The 21,361-nt window shown below is 37.7% G+C and overlaps 1 protein-coding gene across 1 annotated transcript; it reads left to right on the forward strand.

The window, feature by feature from the left end:
- The first annotated feature begins 20,006 nt into the window (after positions 1-20,006).
- On the forward strand, positions 20,007-21,116 carry LOC139901624 (uncharacterized). The gene has a single exon (XM_071884318.1). It carries the CDS (start codon positions 20,007-20,009, stop codon positions 21,114-21,116), a length of 1,110 nt encoding a protein of 369 aa, XP_071740419.1.
- Positions 21,117-21,361: the final 245 nt, after the last annotated feature.

Here is a 21,361-nt window from a genome sequence, read left to right on the forward strand (position 1 = left end):
AAGAGTACAATCAGGCAAAAGACACGAGTAACTCACCGACTATAGCTAACGCATGGCAAATCTACACTATACATCATAATCAGTACTTTTACAGCAAATTATATACTACATAACGCAACTAACAAAGGTAAATCCTAGTAGCATAACTTGCTACTATAAACTACACCGGAAACAGTCCCATTCACAGATAAACCGAAACTGGTCAGATATCTAACAACTAAGCACCTTCTTTATTCTTATCACCAAAGAATATCATAAATAAAGTCAGTATAAAGTTCTCAAACGTACACAGATAGCATAACGACACAATAACAACACTTAGAAAAATTTCCACTTCCAAAGACCATCGGTCGACTGTCAGAGACGATCGGCCGATTGTCACCACACCATCGGTCCATGGTCCCTCCCGTTGATAGATTGTCTAAGATAATATCCACTGTTCGAAGGACCTACACCATCGGTCAATGGTCTAGTCCATCGACCGATCGTCAATCACCATCGGTCGATGGTCAACGACCATCGGCCGACTGTAGTTCATCAGCTGCATCAGCAGTAAAGTGATAGGTTTCAAGCATAATTCACCAAATCTTGATCTTGGACTTATTTTTTACCTGAAAACTGACCATATATTGTACGGAAAACTTTTTGGGACATAAACCCACAAATTATACTATTAAACAACATCAATTCAAGTAATTTTGACCCAAAATCACACTTTTATAAAACCTAACACAAAATCTCAATTAATCACTGATTTAGTTATAAAAATGGACAATTTATACCTTATGTGAACTCCTGAAATCACTAGACACAGATTACCCACAAAATCATGCATCTAAAAAAAAAAAAAAAAATTTGATGATTAGGGTTCAAGAGGTTGAAGGTGTTAAGTGCGTGAGTATGTGAGGAAGAGTCTAGAAAGTGAAATGAAGAAAAGAGTTGCAAATACACTATATTTAGGTTAAAACCATGCCCCACATCAAACGGGTATTTACCAGCTATCTGAAATCTTTCATACTTTGTTAGGTGGCCCTAACGAAGTCCAAATTTATCAAACAAATATGTTCTATGACCCTTGTCACGAACTGGTCTCAACTAAACAATCAAATACTCATAAATAAATAATTATTAAAATCACTAATTAACACCATACAAGGGTAATTTGGGCCTTTCCACCTAGGCCTCATCTCAGGGTGTTACAAAATGGCTTGATATGCAGCCGGTGTCGTTATCAATCAATTGGTAAAGTTTAACATTACGGACTTGTGATCTTTAAAAATGTGGCTTGATACGCAGCTGATGTCATTTTCAGTCAACTCGCAAACTTCATCCTTTAGTATTTAGAGTCTAAGGTTTTTATAAAGAGGTAGTCATTAACACCTGTTTTAAATTTAAACAATGAATATCTTTCACTTTATTCATAGCCATAAATCATTCTCAACCATTAAAATAACCATTACCAACTTAATTTGGTAGGAATAATATTCCAATTTCTGACTGGTGTTGTCAACATGTCTAATCTTTCTTGTAACACCCTCCCGGGAGTTTCCATTAGAAAATCTTGAGTTAACATTTTATTTTGAAGTTCTTGGATCTGATGCAGAACTAGATTCTGAGGCAGTTGTAGGATCTGTTGTAGATTTCGGACCTGTTGTAGAAAGATGTGATGTATTTACTGCTTCTTCGTCTAAACTCATTAATTGAAGCTTCAGCATGATGAATTTGATTATCTTCATCGGATGATTCCCAATCTTCAGTTATAGGTGAAATATCCTCCACTGTCTCATTCTCCTTTTGAATAATTTCAGCATCAAATGGAATATCATCAAGATACATTAACATTTTTAAGTATACAAAACCATCATCTTCATCAACTTCTTGTAGTTATGTAATTCTAAGAACTAAATCCTCATCATATTGACCATCATCACCCGTTGATACATTGGATGGACCCACGCTCTCATTTGCACATGAAGTAGTATCACTCTCCCATGTAGAATGCATACCCTCTTTCGATCTATTCTCCCCCTCATGAACATTCTCAGGATCAGAACCATCTTGTTCATGTTGTTGAGGACTCAACGGTGATCTACATGTTATTAAAGGATATATTTTTTGAGCTTTCTGAAGAACAGGAAGAGCAGCAAATCTCACTGGTTCCAGAACTTGTGTCACACTACGGAGTAATGTTCGTGCAAGATATACTTCCTCTATATCTTTAAATGATAAATTCAGGAGTGGATGATGAATTAGAAGCCGTCGATGTAGGTGTGTGAGTTGTCGTGAGGATAGGTCTTGGGGTATTTGAAATCGGTGGAGGTGGTATGGAGACGATTGCTGGTGTGGTATGAAAAATTTGATTCCTAGGAAAAGTAAGACCTTCATAAAACATTTGAGTTTTTAAAAAATTCATGATAGCTATTACACAAGACATGTTTAATATCCTCATGCTAGTTGTTACACTAGGCATGTTTTCTTGAGTCAAAACAATTTCCGGAATTAACCTCATGGGTATCGAGGTCTCTGGGAGTAACCTCGGTGGATGTTGAGGTTGACTGATAACCGTACTATCAGTCAGTGGTAGCGAGCTAGCCGCCCCCATGATTGAAGTATCATGAAACTTTTGTGCGGGTTTCCCACTCCCGGTTATACCGATCCTTCCAACAGTACATGTTTGTCCCGATATAACAACAGAAAGTTTGTAGAGGGGAGGGGGTGAATACAATTCTTTTTGTTATTTAAATAAATTAATCATTTTATGCATATACTCCCTCCGTCCCTTAATAAGTTTCAGGTTTGACTTTTCAAGGTCTTACTTCTATAATTTTGACTTACAGTATTTTTGTTTGTGTTATATAATATTTAATGAAACTTATTAATGAAAACACATTTTAAAAATGAGTCCATTCATATAAGTTTCATCAAATACTACGTAACACAAATAAATAAATTTGAAGTCAAAGTGTTGAAAGTAGGACCTTGAAAAGTCAATCAGGACACTTATTATGGGACGGAGGGAGTAATTAACAAGCAATTAAATCATAGTCACATGTAATTTTCAACGATATTCTTTTATAGATTAAATCTCAAAGAATCACAGTTATCCTTTGGCAGAATAGATAACAGGTTGATACAGATTACACCTAGATAACTTTCGAATGAATGAAGCTTATACAAGGTCTGGACTCTATAAATTTAATACCCACACCACTAATTTATAAAATTGTGGTTTCAACTATTTATAGGAGCCCTAATAACCGTGTAATTAATCTATTGTCCACTAGTACAAAGGATGTTTGTACTTCAGCTAACAACTGTGGCAAGAAGCTCGTGACTCCCCTTTTGTTCTTCAGTAGCTAATTGCAGGAACATCCCTTTGGATGTTTGAATTAATTAAACAAATATAATGTTGGGTTCCCTAGGCCTTGACAAAGCATTAACCATGAACTGCGCATAGGTTAAGCTTCTACAATCCATTGTTGAATTGTAAAGTGACTTGTCAGTCGCCGACTCGTGTCCTTCTCTGTTCAACTTCGTCTTCGATGTCAGTTGAATATTACCAATTGATGTAGAAAACATAGGAAACCATCATACTTGTAATGGAGTATGATCTGTCTAAGTGTTGTGTGTTGCTCCAGCCTCTGCTGGTTCTTCATTAGATACTCGTGATGGTTCTGCATACACCCTATGTTGGTCATGAAGTAACCTTGAATCTTAATCTATCTTGTGTTGATAGTAAAGACAATTACTAAACACTTAAGCACAGCATACAATGATGTTTACAAATAAATAAACTTATGTTGGCCTACACATTACAAATGGTGTTTATAATTGTGTTTTTTCATAATTAAATCCTTAATTATGTAGGGGACTCAACAGTACCTAACACCATAGTGTCGGTAGAAATTGATGTAGTGTAGGAAGATGCTACATCGAGTCCTGAAGTCATTGATATGTCATGAGGTGACACATCTCTTTCAATTGTTGCACTCTCCAAGGAATGTGTGTAGTTAGGCTTAGAGGTTGACTGATCTTTTAAGAGATCATCCTGCTAGGATCTGATAAATCTACCAGAGTAGGGTCATGGTACCACCTATTGGACGAGACAGATCCTCCTCATTAGGATAAGTTCGACTTCCAGGCCCTATTTAATGTTGAGGCACAACCTCATCAATGTTGATGAGTGTCATCAGAAGAAACTTCTAGCCGATACGCATGGTTCCTTTTCAATGTTTTTCGAAACCCCTACAGCTATTTTGGACTTCTCCTCCTTACCTTTGTCAGACTGAAGCATCGTATCGGGAATTTGAAATTTCTCCATGGCAGTTAAATCTGCTCCCTTATTTTTTCACTTATTTTAATGCTTGGGGCAGACTTTTTAGTCTTTTGTTCGACCTTAATTGTCTTGCTTGTTCCAAGACTTTTCTTCTTACCACCAATCGTACCTTGCGGGTAAGTGTTGAGGCTAGGTCTATAAGGTTAGGATTTGAGGTCCTCGACCTAGCTTCTTTGCCTCGGGAGTAACAATCATCTCCTCAGATTTATATCTTTTAATAAGTGGTTTCAGAGATGATTAAGGTGTTACTACAACACTAGGGTTTATATGTTCTGGGGAAGGATCACGATTTTCCACCACTTATTTTCTTTTAAGTAAACCCCTAGGTCGAGAAGAGTCAGGTTGGGATGGTCCTGTAGGTGCTACATCTACTCTAACAGTACCTTGGTTGGCTCTCGGTTTGGTTCAACTAGTGCTTGTTGTACCGGGGCGGAGGAACTCCATCTTCACCATAGTACCTAAGAGTTCTCTCATCGAAAAGAGGTACAAGAATGAGTAGGTGTTGTGGGATCAGCATTATCCTGAAGTTTTTAGGCACTTTTGGTGCCCTGATATTCACCTCCTTAAAATCCACTATTAGATATCCCGATGAGTTTGGAGTTGGAATATGTCCATTTTTATGAACAAAATCAAAACATAGTATTATGTTTGTTAAAATGAAATTGATGCATGGAAACCAATGTTAGAACATCTACGACCTCAGATCTATACTTTATTGGAGCTTACACTCATTAAATTTGAGTGATTGACTTAGATTAGGTTGACTTATTTTGGGATTGAACTTAAACTGACAATGACTTTGAAGTTTCTGTTGGAATGTCCGATTATGTTTATGTTTATGTTTATGTTTATGTTGAACAGGTTGTCCGTTTATGATTACACACTAGATATGTGTATTCATGTTTGTGAAATATTGACAAGTTACTTAAAAGGTTTTGAAAAATAGATGTATGTCCGTTTTTCATAAATGTACATTGTGCGTCTTTCATAAAACTTTTGATTTTCAATAGACGTCCGTTTTTTATTCTCATGAAACTCCATTGGCATGATTTGATGGTCTGTCCGTTTAGACATGTGTGCGTTTACACATGTATCAGTTTATGCTAATGTTCGTTTATGACAACAAGTGACAGATTTTCAAAATGTCCATTTGTGAAACAAAAAACATGACTGTCCATTTAAAAATGAAACCAAACACTAACTATTCGTTTTTTATGGTGTACGTTTATGTCATGATACTTACTATCTGATTTTGGATTTGTGCGGAATATGTTATTGTCAGTTTATGAGTGAGATCAAAAGGATAACTTTGTGGTTATCTTGTATAAAGATTTTTTATAATTTTAATAATACTAAAAACTTGAAAAATTAAAAATTTGAAACTTTGTTGGGAAGTCATTACTTAAAAGAATATAATATGCATAAGACATGGAAATAAAGAAATAAATAGAAAGTAAATCATATTTACCTAACAGCTTGTATTGTTTAATTATTCTTATACAATGGCTCAAATGACTTATCCTACCAACAATCACTATATCACTGCTGAGAGGTCCATTCTGAATGATTATTGGATTTCTATACTTCAAAGGCATCATCTATAGGGTGCTTTTAGCAGGACAGTTCCAATTCCAACAGTATTCTTAGAATCTCTGTCAGAATCAATTCATTATGTGTATGAGACACCTGCTACGGAAAATGCACCAGTGAGACCGGCTCACTTTCAATTCATACTAGCTAGAATCAATGGAGTATACGGGATCAATATGGATGACTTCAGAGTGATCCTCGGACTTCCAAATGTTGACAACACTAAAGAAATACTTGATATTTCCACCATGTTGTAGTTTGTTCAAGATCTGAGTTATCTGGTCCGAGAACAAGGGTGATCGGGAATTTCAAGAAGAAGAATATTCATCACAGATGGAGCGTTCTCTACATTATCTTCAATAGATACTTCTTACTGACACCACAAAGGGCTGATACAATTATTATTCCTGTACTGAAGCTATTCTATTCCTTTGTGAGAGGAGCACTTGTGGATTACTGTGAGTTACTCTAGGGGCTAGTCAAACAACAAGTCATCAAGACAAAAACCTAAGAGTACATTCCTTGTGAATGCTTTTTCAGTGTTATGATAGATCACGCACTAACCTTTTGCAGGGAACACAATATTCCAACTCCTAACACGATGGGATATACAATAGTGGATCTTCAGGAGGTGAAGATCAGGGCTCCAAAAGTCCCTAACAACTTCAGGACAATGTTGATCCCACAACATCTACTCACTCTTGTACCTCTTTTCGATGAGAGAATTCTTAGGTACTATGGTGAAGATGGAGTTCCTCCGCCCCCGGTACAACAAGCACCAGCTGAACCAAACCGAGAGCAAGCCCAAGGAACTTAGAGTAGATATAACACCTACAACACCATCCCAACCCGGCTTTTCTTGACCTAGGGGTGTACTTGAAAGAAAACAAGTGGTGGAATATTGTGATCCTTCCCCTGAACATATACACCATCGTGTTGAAGTAACACCTGAATCATCTCCGAAACAAACTATTAAAAGATATAAACCTGAGGAGATGATTGTTACTCCTGAAGCAATGAAAACTAAGTCAGGACCCTGACTCCTAACCTTATAGACCTAGCCTCAACACTTAACAATTCAGATTATGACCTGAAAGTCATATAGGTCACCTGACCCTATATCTATTTTAGTCCCGCAATTCAAGTCAACACCGTAGGGTATGACTTGTGGTAGGAAGAAAAGTCTTAGAACATGCAAGACAACTAAGGGCAAACAAAAGGCTAAAATGTCTGCCCCAGGCATTGTAATAAGTGAACAATTAAGGGGAACATATTTAACTACCAAGGAGGAAATTCAAATTTTCTATAAGACGCCTCGGTCTGACAAAGGTCGGGAGGAGCAGTCCAGAACAACTGAAGGGGTTTTAAAAAACCCTGAAAATGAACCCTGCGTATCGGCTGGAAGTCCTCCTGATGACACTCATCAAAATGATGAGGTTGAGCCTCAACATCAAACATGGCCTAGAGGTCAGACATATCCCGATGAGGAGGATCTGTCGAGTCCAATGGGGGACACCATGACACTACTCTGGTAGATTTATTAGATCCTCATCGATATGATCTTCTAAAAGATTAGTCATCATCTAAGCCTGACTACACACGCTCCTCGGAGAGGCAACAACTGAAAGAGATGTGTCACCTCATGACATATCAATGACTTGAGGACTCGGTGTCGCATCTTCCTACATACATCGATATATGATGACAATTCTGTGTTAAGTACTGTTGGAAGGCTTGGTATAATCGGGAGCAGGAAACCCGCACAAAAGTTCCATGATACTTCAATCAAGGGGTGGCTAGCTCATTACTACCAACTAAAATTACGGGTACCAGTCAACCTTAACATCCGCTGAGGTTACTCTTAGAGACCTCGATACCAGTGAGGTTAATTATGGAAATTTTTTGACTCAAGAAAACTTGCCTAGTGTACCAACCAACATGAGGAATTTAAACCTGTCGAGTGTAAAAACTAACTTGAATTGTACAAAATGTCAAATCTTTTCTAAAGGTCCTACTTTTCCTAGGGATCAAATTATTCATACCACATATGCAATCGTCTCCATACCACCTCCACCAAATTCAAATATCCCAAAACATGTCCTAACGAAAACTCACACACCTACATCGACGGCTTCTGAATCGTCATTCGAATGTATCAACAGAATAATTTGATTCTTTCTGATAATGATTTTAAACAGACTCCTTTTTTCTGGAAAAATAAGAATTTATATTCGCAAGTAATGTGATATCGGCTAAAAAGTCACGTTTTCACCTCGGTATTAAGGCCCAAAAATAATAAAGTTCCAAACTTTATCGCAAAAATACCCGCTTCATCGGTTAAAATTCAAGAACAAGTGATTTCAAAGACGGTGTAAAAAGAATCAAGAGAACCGGAGCTAAAATGAAGATTCTAGAGCGAAACCGGTGAAGGACAAGAAATCAAGTTATGATCCAGTAAATCAGCAAACCAAACGGGCTGCCAAACGGGCTGCCAAACGGCCTGCCAGTATGGCAAATGGCTTGCCACACGCCCAAGGCAAACGGGCATAGTAAACGGGCTGACTGATCAAACGGCCCCTGCAAACGTCTTTCCAAACGGGCTGCCAGTCGTTTGCATTAAAAATTCAAGCTTATTTAAAGGGTCTTTGTCATCCATTTCAACACACACTTCAATTTACTTCTTTCTCTATCTTTCTACAATATTAGTCATACTTTCAAGGTCTTCAACTCCGTGCGGAAAACCTAGTACCCGGAGAAGAACACCGAAGATTGTATTAGGAGCGGTCTGGAGTTTGAAGTTGTCACTTTTGTATTCGGAACTCGTTTAATCTACTGGTACTCCTATCCTTTGTCTTTATATAATGTTTTCCATTATTATGCCTTGTGATATTGTTACCATGATTAGCGAGTAGTTATCTTTAGTGTATGTTATGATGTAGTCAGTTATAATGCCGAAATAATATTATAGCTTGTGTATGTTGTCAAGATGCTTTCTGATTATGCTTTGAACTCAATCGCTTTTCCAACTAACAGAATGTAGTTATTGGCTCTGTTATTAGGAGGTCGCGAACCCCGATTCAGAGTACACTATCTGTGTCACCCCTTGGTAAGAGAAGTCTATCAGATACAACGTAAGTTTGACTGAGGCACAGTGGTTAAAGTAAGTCCACCGAGCCTTGGATTCTGACTGAGGACTCTTTCGTAGTGAAACATCTAACTAGACCCCTAGTACATTGTCGGTCCTTGACCATGCTAGTGTAGTCACCAAGCATATAAACTTCATACATGCACGCTGAAGCACAGCGGTTGTTGTAAGCTGCACCTGTGCTAAGTAAGGCCATGGAACCCGGTCAGTGCTGATTAGTACACTTCACTATAACGCGGTCTCAAGCATTGCACTCCGCTTGAGGGATTCTTGGTTAATTAAGGAACTGTTTATTTGAACACATAAATAATTGGACCATTAGGATAACCGAACGTGTTCATGGAAGTCAAAACCCGACTTGGCCATGGTGTTCTTTTTGGTTAAACTCTTTTTAAGGGCCTAACTATCTTTTAAACTCAATCATTAACGAAAGCATCGAAGCACATCACGTCTCTCGGATATGAAAAACCTTGTATTCTATTATGCTTAAGAAAGTTTAGACCTTTGTGGAATGTTAACACGTCACCCAACCGAGTCGCTCAATTGGATGAGCCGGCTGAATGTGTATGCATGTTGTTAGACTGCATAGGCGTCGTGGGTAAGGGACGTTGCTGTCTATTTAGAATCTTCAAGCCTATCGCATTACCTAGTGACATGTCTTACGATATGGGCGTTTAGGACTAGTGTGATGAATACCAGTTCACTGCCTATTCATGAGCCTGCATTCCATAATCTCGGCAAAGTAACTGATGAAATCATAGCATGCGCTTGTTTTAACCTTATCTGAATTACAAATTTTATCGTATTTACTTTACTTTATCTCATAACTAGCAAACTCAAAAATTAGGTAATAAATCACTACTCCTGCACCTTAGAATTATCTTAAACTTTAAATATATGTTCGATTCTACTGATATCTTAAAAATACGACTCTAGGTCATTCTTCTCTTACTCATAATAAAGAGTAGTAAGTGTTAGGCCCCTCTAAATATAAATTTAAAACTATTGATCCATCTCTTGGCAGTTGATTCTGACGCCTTGCGGCCTAACGACACCGCATAAACAAAATCGTTCGTTTCGGCCATATCAAGGAGGAGACAAGTTTTTGGCGACGCTGCCGGGGAACTGGTATCAGACAATAATGCTTTTATCAAACTCATTCACAAGCATTTAGTGGTGTCTAAGAAAGACAATTATACACGGACTTGGTTGTTGGATTTTCCGAACAGTCTCCAATTATATTGGAACCAAAAGGATCCTGCCTCTCCGTAGTCGGCCTGGCCACTTGGTTTGTTGAATAATTCGTGCAAAGCTCTGTTATCGAAATACCAGGGAATCAGTAGCAAGAATCAAAAACACATCTAAACTTAGGATAATTAGATTACCTTATAATTAGATTAGATTACCTTAGATCACCTTAGATTACCTTAGATTACCTTAGACTACTTTAGAATAACCTTAGATTGCTTTAGACTAAATCAAGGAACTTAGCTTATCTGCTAAAAATTTAAAAACAAAAAGGCATACCCAGTGTATGACCCAAAACCGATCTAGAACAGGGCCGTTGTTATTCGTACCTGATCCAGACGCAATAATCTCTAAAGCACGTAAGGAAGAACGAATCAGAAATCGAATGGCGTTACGCGTTACTTTAGCAGAAAACACAAAACCCTCGATTGAAGGTCGAGGAGGACCAATCAGATTCCCAGAGATCCAAGGACACTCGTTCGAGTTAAAACATCACATTATACAGCTCATCCAAAATGGCTGTCAATTTCATGGACTACCGAATGACGATCCTAATTCTGACCTTGATAAATTCATATCTCTTTCGAACTCCTACAAACAGCCAGGGATAGGACAAGATATAATCCGGCTATACTTGTTCCCCTATTCTCTCACTCATCATGCACAGACATGGTTTGAAGGATTGAAAAAAGATTCCATCTCGTCATGGACGGTGATGGCTACTAAATTCCTAACCTAATATTTCCCTTCTTCTAAACAAACTAAACTCAAGAATGACATCATTAACTTCAAACAAAGTTATGATGAATCTCTTTACACTGCATGGGAGCGATTCAAAACTCTACTGAAGAAGTGCCCTAATCACCAGTTAGAACGGTCAGCCCAAATCTGTACCTTCTACAATGGTCTTATGGTAAATCATAGGACGACGATCGATGCCGCAGCTCAAGAAATCTGATGAACCAAACCGCAGACGAAGCATGGGAGTTGCTCGAGAACATGAAAATGCATCATCATGACTGGAACAGTGGTGAAACAACTCCATCATCTACACCACTCTCCGCACTTAATAATCAAACGGAGGCCATCAAATCTCTCTCGGACAAGATGGAATCTCTCGCCAAACAACTCGGAGAATTGAAGACGCAGCCGCAGTAAGTTAACCAGGCTCAGGCCTGTGTTAATTATACAAACCCGAAACCCACTGAAGAATATCAAGTTGAGTACGAGAACCCTGACGGTTCAGTTTGTAACGTTCAATACCCAGCTCATCAATCAAATCCCGGATTCAATCAACAACCTAGGGTTAACCAATTCCAAAGAAACAACCAGCCTTTTCGCTATCGTTACCCACCTTATCTACCCCAACAATCTCAATTGACCTACGATCAACCACTTCCACTCACTGGTCCACCAGCAGATGAAAATTCCCCAACCACCCAAATTACGAAAGTAACCAACCCTACTCTCGGAGCTGATGATCAATTGACTCAGTTCATCCAAGGACAACAACAGCTAAATTAGAGAACTGCATCTAGACAAGACCATACAGAGATACTAATGAGAAATCAATTGGCACTGCTCAAAAGTCTAGAAATGCAGCTCGGACAGTTATCACAACGCCTTGAAACCCGACCACAATGGAGATTACCTAGTAATACTATCCAAAATCACCACATAGAGGAAGCTAAATAAATGGATTCCGTAATTCCATAGGAAGAACCACGGAGAAGGTCAGCTAGGCTCAAGAACAAATCGACATATACTCAGAAGCTGTCCACTGCAACTCCGGTTCGTGTACCTTACCCTGGAAGGCTACAGGAGGAACCATCCAAGCTTGATTCCTTCAAACTTGATGGAAGATTCCTGGACACCATGTTCAAAGTTCCCAACCAGAAGAGATACACCCGAAGGCTTCTCTCTACAAAGGAAAGGATACCAGATTCCAACCAATTTCCACTAAGTGAAGAATGCTCAACATTACTCAGAAACTCTCTACCACAAAAGCTAAGAGATAAGGGCCGATTCATTTTCTCGTGTTCAATCTACCAATCTGGAACCATTCACGCGCTAGCAGATTTAGGTGCAAGTATCAACCTAATCCCATACTCTCTTTACAAGAGACTAGAGTTAGGAGACTTGTCACCAACTAAAATGACAATCTAACTTGCCGATCACACAATTCGATATCCTAAGGGCATAGTTGAGAACGTCTTGGTGAAAGTCGAAAAATTCTTGTACCCTACGAATTTCGTAGTGATGGACATTCAGGAAGACCTACACATACCAATAGTGTTAGGAAGACCTTTCATGAACACAGCTAGGACTGTCATTGATGTGTAAAATTAAACCTTGATCTTACGATCACATGGGGAGAGCGTTACCTTCAAAATTGACCGACCTACCGATCCTTCTGGACAGGCAGAGATGTTTTCTATTTCCACCGAACGGATCATTTTCGATGATGAGTCTCCACCACCAGCCGATGATATCGAGATGGGTGTCGAATCACAGTCTGCTGACGACCCAGAAATGGAAGAAGAGGATCCCAGTGAAGAAATAGAGGAAGAGGATGAAGAGGAAATAGAAGACGTAAAAGAAACTGCGATGATACCCTCTCCAAGCATAAAATTTCAAGAAGAATTAATGAGGCTTGAGACAGAAGATCAAAGTTTAATCATTCGTTTCAAGAAGAAGACTGATAAGGTTAAGGATATAGAAATTGATCCTGCAAGTGTCGAAATGAAGAACCAGAATACCGAAGAATCCCGTTCATCAGACAAATCTTTAGAGGTCTATTATACCGTCGTTGACGAGGAAAAGCAATATGAAGACATTCTGGATAACTCATATTCTCCATCCGAACCAGATCAGGAGGAGCCGGACTCTTCTTTATATCAAATTCCGGTCATATCCACTCACGCCGACATGATAACCTTCATCAATGACACAGATGAATTAGAAGATATTCTCAAAGCCATCTGTAAATCAACAATTGATTTCACGCTACGCTTAACAGAACGAATCATGACTATCTGAGAAGAATACAACCTCTATCTACAGAGAGAAGACTTTATCAATACCCTTCACGATCATATCTACCACGAAGAAAGTTAATGAGAGCACAATTCAGTGGTTCGCACTATTCTGGAAAAAAGATTTTGCCGAGATCAGAAAATCATTTAGTCTAAGGTTTACAACGCCTTAGCCGAATCTGCACTTCCATTCTCAACAAACCAGCGAGCACTACTGACCCTCATCCGGACGCATATGGATCTTTCCACCAGATGCCTGACTTATCATTCAGATTTGAAAATGATCGAGGATATTCACAGTTTTTTCGCTCTATTGGAAAGAGATAATTTCGAAAGCACACCAGAGAGGCTAGTGATTTACGTAACAATTGATCACCACCCTGATCTGATTATCAAATAGTTACGAGACGCAGTCACAAAAGAAGTAAGACGCAACAATCATTTTTCTCATCTTGAACCAGATCGAGTCAACATTGCCACCTACGTTACGAAACAGATAGCACATATCTTCCAAGAATCCACGGATCCTAGTTTCACATTCAAAGCTGAATGTCTGGAGATATACTCAAAGACGGTGACATTAATGCTTGGGTCAGGGTTGCTCTTCACTTCTTTCCAGCTTCGCCTCTTGACTAATCTGTGCAAGGCTACAGACTCCTACTGTGGAGACCACCGATCAGAAGATTTTGAGATATTGAAGATACAAATTTTGAAACTATTTGAAGATCTCCGAAATGAACATCTTATCAGAGTAGTAATCACCACCAGCACCGCCTCAATGATTGACATTCATGGATCAATCAGCAGAGCAGTGGATCATATTCTTATCGGACTTTAAGATCTGTCGCAAGCCAAAACTACACACTACCTATCTTTCAGAAGATCTTCAAGAGAAGTACCAGATCTTCTACCACTTTTGGTCCGACACTTTCTCAGGATTTACCCACCAAGACTCATATTCCCTGGAGAAGACCAAGATCACAACTACCAAAGGGGAATGTCTGCTTTTTAGGAATCATTACGGTCGAGCCAACGACCTTAAACAAAAGCGCTTTTTAGGAGGCAACCTGTGCAATAAAGTAGATTAGATGAATAAAGGATGACAAGTGAGCAGATAAATAAAGGACGTAACTTCCAAGATTGCAAGCCATCCAGTTTCTTCACAAGCAACCACATGTGCTGGGGGTACTCCTTTCTTCCCGTTACTAGCTCAAATTTTAAATTATGCCACATCCTAGCTTATCACCAAGTGTGGGATTTCAACCCAAATAAACACTAGACAAATATTCCCAAATCTTCAACTAAAACACCCAAGTGTGGGATACACTAGGAACATTGAGGACAATGTTCGTCTAAGTGTGAGATGTTGGTATAAACTTTTTATGCTATATTAAAATAACCCATTACAAAGATTCTAAGTTCTTAAGCCAAATTTCAAAAAAATTTAACAAGAGAAAGCCTTGCCGAAAAATGTATTTTGAAAACCTAAAGCGTTTGTAATTAAAATTAAGGCTTAAGTAAGGTGAAAATCTTGTTAGGACAAACCAAATCTATAATTGAGCATTGCATGACTAGGCATTATCGACCTAAATTGATAATGGTGAGGCACCTAAATAAGACCAGCATTCATCTTTAATGCTTCGCTATTTTCCGTAGAGTGCCGATGTCTGTGCTCAGAATCAGAACTTGCTCTAGATCTGCATTTCCAAGTAACGAAATGTGATTCGGTTATAATCAGAAGAGCTAGCCATTTGTCAAAATAAGCCATTCACACCTCCACTACTCCTACCACACCAATTCATCTACATCATCTTTACTATCACTCAAAAATCTATAAAATGAGATTCCTTCTGAAAACCCGATGTTATAAACCTCTCAAGTATCATGGCAAAGGTCTTGAAAAAGTTTACAGGCAAAAAGTTTCTCGAGATAAAATCTCCAAAAAAAAATATCAAGGTTCTGAACAAAGGAGCAGAACTTGTAAAGAGAAATGCCGAAGAAGAACTTGACCACAAATGCCTATCAATCCAAAAAGGGGGAATATTTCAAAAGTGTTTCTCCAAAATATCAGCACTCCTATCTATCTTAAATTGCCCCAAAATTTCGAATAAAAGTCTTTAGAAACTATATTACCATTTTTTCCTCACCTCCAAAAATTTCCTTTCCATCGATTGACAAATGACCTAGAAGCTATGGTTACTACCGTTTTCAAATTAGTAACAAGGATTTGAGTCTTTATCAAGCCTATGACGATGGGTGCAACATGACTGGTTATGAGTGAATTCATTTCTTAGATTTATAGGGAACCCTAAACTCTTGAGTAATTTGAGTGACCCGTGAAAGCTTGCTTAAGCCATGTAACCTCCTCGCATGCTTGCAGAGATAGTTTCAACCCTAACATAAATGACTCACCTTATCTTCCGCACTTATAATAAAAAACAAACCGCTTAGGCTATTAGAAAAGAAACTCCTGAAAGATTTCTTAAAGTAAAAATGAGAAATTTGCTTGAGGACAAGCAAAGTCTAAGTGTCAGATATTTGATATCGGCTAAAAAGTCACGTTTTCACCTCGGTATTAAGACCCAAAAACGATAAAGTTCCAAACTTTATCGCCAAAATACCCACTTCGTCGGTTAAAATTGAAGAACAAGTGATTTCGAAGATGGTGCAAAAAGAATCAAGCAGAGCTAAAACGAGGATTCTAGAGCGAAAACGGTGAAACACGAGAAATTAAGTTACGATCCTGCAAATCATCAAGCCAAACGGGCTGCCAAACTTGCTGCCAAACGGCCTGCCAGTATGGCAAACAGCTTGCCACACGCCCAAGGCAAACGACCATAGTAAACGGGCTGACTAATCAAACAGCCCCTGCAAATGGCTTGCCAAACGGCCTGCCTGCCGTTTGCAGGCAAAATTCAAGCTTATTTAAAGGGTCTTTGTCATCCATTTCAACACACACTTCAACTTACTTCTTTTTCTCTCTTTCTACAATATTAGTCATACTTTCAAGGTCTTCAACTCCGTGCGGGAAATCTAGTACCCGTAGAAGAACGCCGAAGATTGTATTAGGAGCGGTCTGGAGTTTGAGTTGTTATTTTTGTATTGGGAACTCGTTTAATCTACTGGTACTCCTATCCTTTATATTTATATAATGTTTTCCATTATTATGCCTTGTAATATTGTTGCCATGATTAGCGAGTAGTTATCTTTAGTGTATGTTATGATGTAGTCAGTTATAATGCCGAAATAATATTATAGCTTGTGTATGATGTCAAGATGCTTTCCGATTATGCTTTGAACTCAATCGTTTTCCAACTAATAGAACGTAGTTATTGGCTCTGTTATTAGGAAGTCGCGAACCCCGATTCAGAGTACACTATCTGTGTCACCCCTTGGTAAGAGAAGTCTATCGGATACAACGTAAGTTTGACTGAGGCACACCGATTGTAGTAAGTCCACCGAGCCTTGGATTCGGACTGAGGACTCTTTCGTAGTGAAACATCTAACTAGACCCCTAGTACATTGTCGGTCCTAGACCATGCTAGTGTAGTCACCAAGCATATAAACTTCATACGTGCATGCTGAAGCACATCGGTTGTTGTAAGCTGCACCTCTGCTAAATAAGGCCATGGAACCCGGTCAGTGCTGATTAGTACACTTCACCATAACGCAGTCTCAAGCATTGCACTCTGCTTGAGGGATTCTTGGTTAATTAAGGAACTGTTTGTTTGAACACATAAAGGATTGGACCGTTTGGATAACTGAACGTGTTCATGGAAGTTAAAATCCGACTTGGACATGGTGTTCTTTATGGTTAAACTCTTTTTAAGGGCCTAACTATCTTTTAGACCCAATCATTAACGAAAGCATCGAAGCACATCACGTCTCTCGAATATGGAAAACCATGTATTTTATTATGCTTAAGAAATTTAGACCTTTGTGGAATGTTAATACGTCACCCAACCGAGTCGCTCAATTGGATGAGCCGTCTGAACGTGTATGCCTGTAGTCAGACTGCACGGGCGTCGGGAGTAAGGGATGTTGCTGTCTATTCAGAATCTTCAAGTCTATCACATTACCCAGTGACATGTCTTACGACAGGGGCGTTTAGGACTAATGTAATGAATACAAGGTCACTGCCTATTCATGAGCCAGCATTCTATAATCTCGGCAAAGTAACTGACAAAATCATAGCATGCGCTTGTTTTTACCTTATCTGAATTACAAATTTTATCGTATTTACTTTACTTTATCTCATAACTAGAAAACTCAAAAATTAGGTAATAAACCACTACTCCTGCACCTTAGAATTATCTTAAGCTTTAAATATAGGTTCGATTCTACTGATATCTTAAAAATACGACTCTAAGTCATACTTCTCTTACTCATAATAAGGAGTAGTAAGATTTAGGCCCCTTTAAATATAAATTTAAAACTATTGCTCCCTCTCTTGGTAGTTGATTCTAACGCCTTGCGGCCTAACGACACCGTATAAATAAAACCGTCCGTTTCGGCCATATCATAATGTCCGAGATTTCTTTAATTATTATGTAAATTCTATTGTCTCTGCGATTAATATCTTCCCTAGAAAGGAAAGGGGTAGTTAAATCCGACAATTTACGATCATCGCCTTCATTGCTGCTCCTCCGATAGATATTGATGGTACTCGTGGACTTGTTTATGGATCTCTACTTTATGGATATAATATTATTTGGTGCCATTATTCTTTACTTCTGTAGCTATAGGTTTGCATTTTTACCCAATTTTAAAAGCAGCATCTGTTGATGACTGATTATAAAAGAACTTTACTTTATTATACTTATATATTTATGAAGTATATTATTAATATAGCACATCTTATCAAATCAAAATAATATTATTAAATTGTGACGTATGAAATAATATAATAAAGAATATATAAATAATAAACTATAATAATATTTAAAAAAATATAATTAAAACTTTGATAAAAAAAAAATAAAAAAAATAATTACCTATAGGAAACATGGGCCAAACTTCGATTGTTGTTTAAAAAAAAGCTGTCTCTTTATAGTTTGTATTGGGACCCAGAGGCTATTAAAGGATGGTGGTCCCTATACAAATTCTAACTATATGACCATCATTTGCTTCAATATTGTTGACATGTCATTTATGTCTGGTCCCACTTTGGCAAAAGCTAACTTTAATAATATCACTGCATTGTCTACTTTTTATTTCAGAAAATTTAAATCTACTACTCCGTAGTAGATAAAGTGTAAACACACAAAAACGGGAGTAGTTACAGCTTAAGAAACAAATAATAAATAAAAATACTTAAAATTTGATTACAAAGATCAAAATGAGTTAAATTTATGTGGATATATAATATAATTGAAGTTTTAAGGAGATGAATGTTTATCAGAACTTTACTTTAGGAGTGTGTTTGGTTTGTTGGTGTATATTTTTCATAACATGCACGTTGTAAATAAGTGATTTGATGTTATACAGGAATAGTGTAAACTTGATGCAATGCATATCATGTTTTTGTGTCAAGTTTGGACCTGCTCCATATTTTCTTACTCTCTATATTGATTGTATGTATATAATGTATATGTTTAATCAATTTGTCAATGAGGGTTGTTTCAATTTAGTCACTCAGAATTGTCAAATATTGATAAAATTGCTACAATTAAACTCGGATAGTTTTAGCATGTTAACAATTAAAAGAATATGTTAAGTAGATAGTTTCAACCGTTAAAATTTAATATAGTATCAATATACTTTGGCATTAAATTTTTGTGGAGATATGAGTATGAGCTTTTAGTATTAGTTTTTTTTTTTTTTTTTTTTTTTTTTTTAAAAAAAAACGTGTCTAATAAAAAAACTCATTTTTATTAAAAGAGCTTAAAGCTTTTTGAAGGAAAAAATAACTAAAAGTTACAAATTAATTGAACTAGTGTTTGAGAAAAAAACTCATAGTTTTTTGTCATTTTACTTTTTATTTAACAGTTCAGCTACACTGCCAAACACCCAAATACATTTTAAAAGTTAAGAGCTACTAGCTATTAGCTAATAACTGCAAACTACTAGCTATAGCTAGTTTTGCACTCCTGGCCTAATAATAAGTGTAAAACTAGGGTGGTCTCTATTGGCCCATTGGAAGATAGTGGGTCACCATCTGTACCAGCCCGAGAAGCAACACCATTGGGCTCTATTGACCGTAAGGAGAAAGGTAATATTGCAACTGGACCAGCCACGTTTTCTGCCAACAACCAAAGTAAAACTAGTAAACAGATGCCAAAGCCAAAGAGTCAAAACGCTAAACTTTGTGAACATATGATGAACTGTAAAAAACAAGAATCTTATCAGAACCGAAGGAGATGCTGCTGGGCAGGTATGAGAAACTGGAAAACGTCTTCAAGGATGTTGAATCTCAAAAGCATGGCTAGAAACCCGAACCTTAAAGGACCTCTTCGTTCTAGATGCTCTTTATGTTCAGAAAATCAAAAAAACACTTCAAAGTCAAATGATGAAAAGGCAAGTTCGTCATCCTTGAATTCGATCCAAATGATGGGGGTTAGAGAATATGGCACCAAACTTGGTTTGAAGTGGAAGGAGAAACCCTCCTCCCAGTAAGTTTTTCTGTTTTCTCTTCGAATCTCATTGTTTAATCATGAAGATCATATCTCTTAATATTAGGGATTTTTGTATCGGGACTAAACACGACAAATCGGGGTGGGTTAGAAAACTCATGTTGAAAGAAAAACCATGTTTAATAGTTCTCCAGGAAACTAGGCTGAATTTAGTTGAAGATAGATGGATATTTTCGATTTGGGGCTCATATGATTGTGATTTTGTTCAGAAAGAAAAAGTAGGTAATTCGGGGGGTCAACTAATTATATGGGATAAAAATTGTTTTGAGGCTTCTAGTGTGTTCAATTTCGATTGTGCTATTGGAGTTAAAGGGGTCTGGAAAGATAACCAAAAGGTCATAAACATTCTCAATATATACGGGCCACATGATGATGCTAGTAAAATCAAATTATGGGATTTATTGTCAACAACAATAGATGGTAGTGATGAAGCGTGGGTTTTAGGAGGTGATTTCAATGAGGTTAGGGAAAAGGATGAAAGGCTCAATTGCGAATTCGTAGAATATAGAGCAAGAAGATTCAACGATTTCATCGCAAATAATAGCTTGATAGAAATTCCGTTGGGTGGGAGGAACTTTACTCGTGTTAGTGAAGATGGGATTAAGTTTAGCAAACTAGATCTCTTCTTGGTTAACGAAAGATTCCAACAAATATGGAATGATTTATCAGTTGTTGCTTTGGATAGAGAACGGTCGGATCATTGTGTGATTATACTTAAAGACGAAGAGAAAAACTTTGGCCCAAAATCGTTCAAAATTTTTTATGCTTGGCTAAACGAAGAAGATGTCGACCAAATTATTGGTGATGCTTGGAACTCCCCCGTCACTGCTAGTACTCGAAAGGACTGCACATTTAGGAACCGTTTAAAAAATGTTAAGCATGCCTTGAGAGCTTGGAGCTTCCAAAAGTTTAATAAAATTGATGTTGAGATTGATAATTTAAAAAAGGCTGCCATTAGCCTTGAGTTGAAAGCTGAGCAGACCAATTTAAATGACAGTGAATTAGTGCAATGGAGGGACCTTAGGAAAAGTTGGGCAGAAAAAGAAAAGATTAAAAATGACATGCTCAAACAGAAAGCTCGTATCAAGTGGATATTAGAGGGAGATGAGAACACGGAATTTTTTTCATAACGTTATCCGAAGAAATAATAATAAAGGTAACATCAGAGGTCTAAAAATTAATGGTGTTTGGATTGATTCTCCAAAAGAAATTAAAGATGAAGTATTCGCATATTTTAGAAACATGTTTCAGGAAACGGTTGAGGTGAGGCCTTCTATGGACGAAGTCAGTTATCCATCTATCTCCATAGTTGAGGCTTCGATGCTTGAAATGCAGTTTGATGAACAAGAAATTCGTGATGCAGTTTTTGATTGTG

Source organism: Rutidosis leptorrhynchoides, chromosome 1, assembly GCF_046630445.1.
Source record: "Rutidosis leptorrhynchoides isolate AG116_Rl617_1_P2 chromosome 1, CSIRO_AGI_Rlap_v1, whole genome shotgun sequence".
Classification (NCBI taxonomy): Eukaryota; Viridiplantae; Streptophyta; class Magnoliopsida; order Asterales; family Asteraceae; genus Rutidosis; species Rutidosis leptorrhynchoides.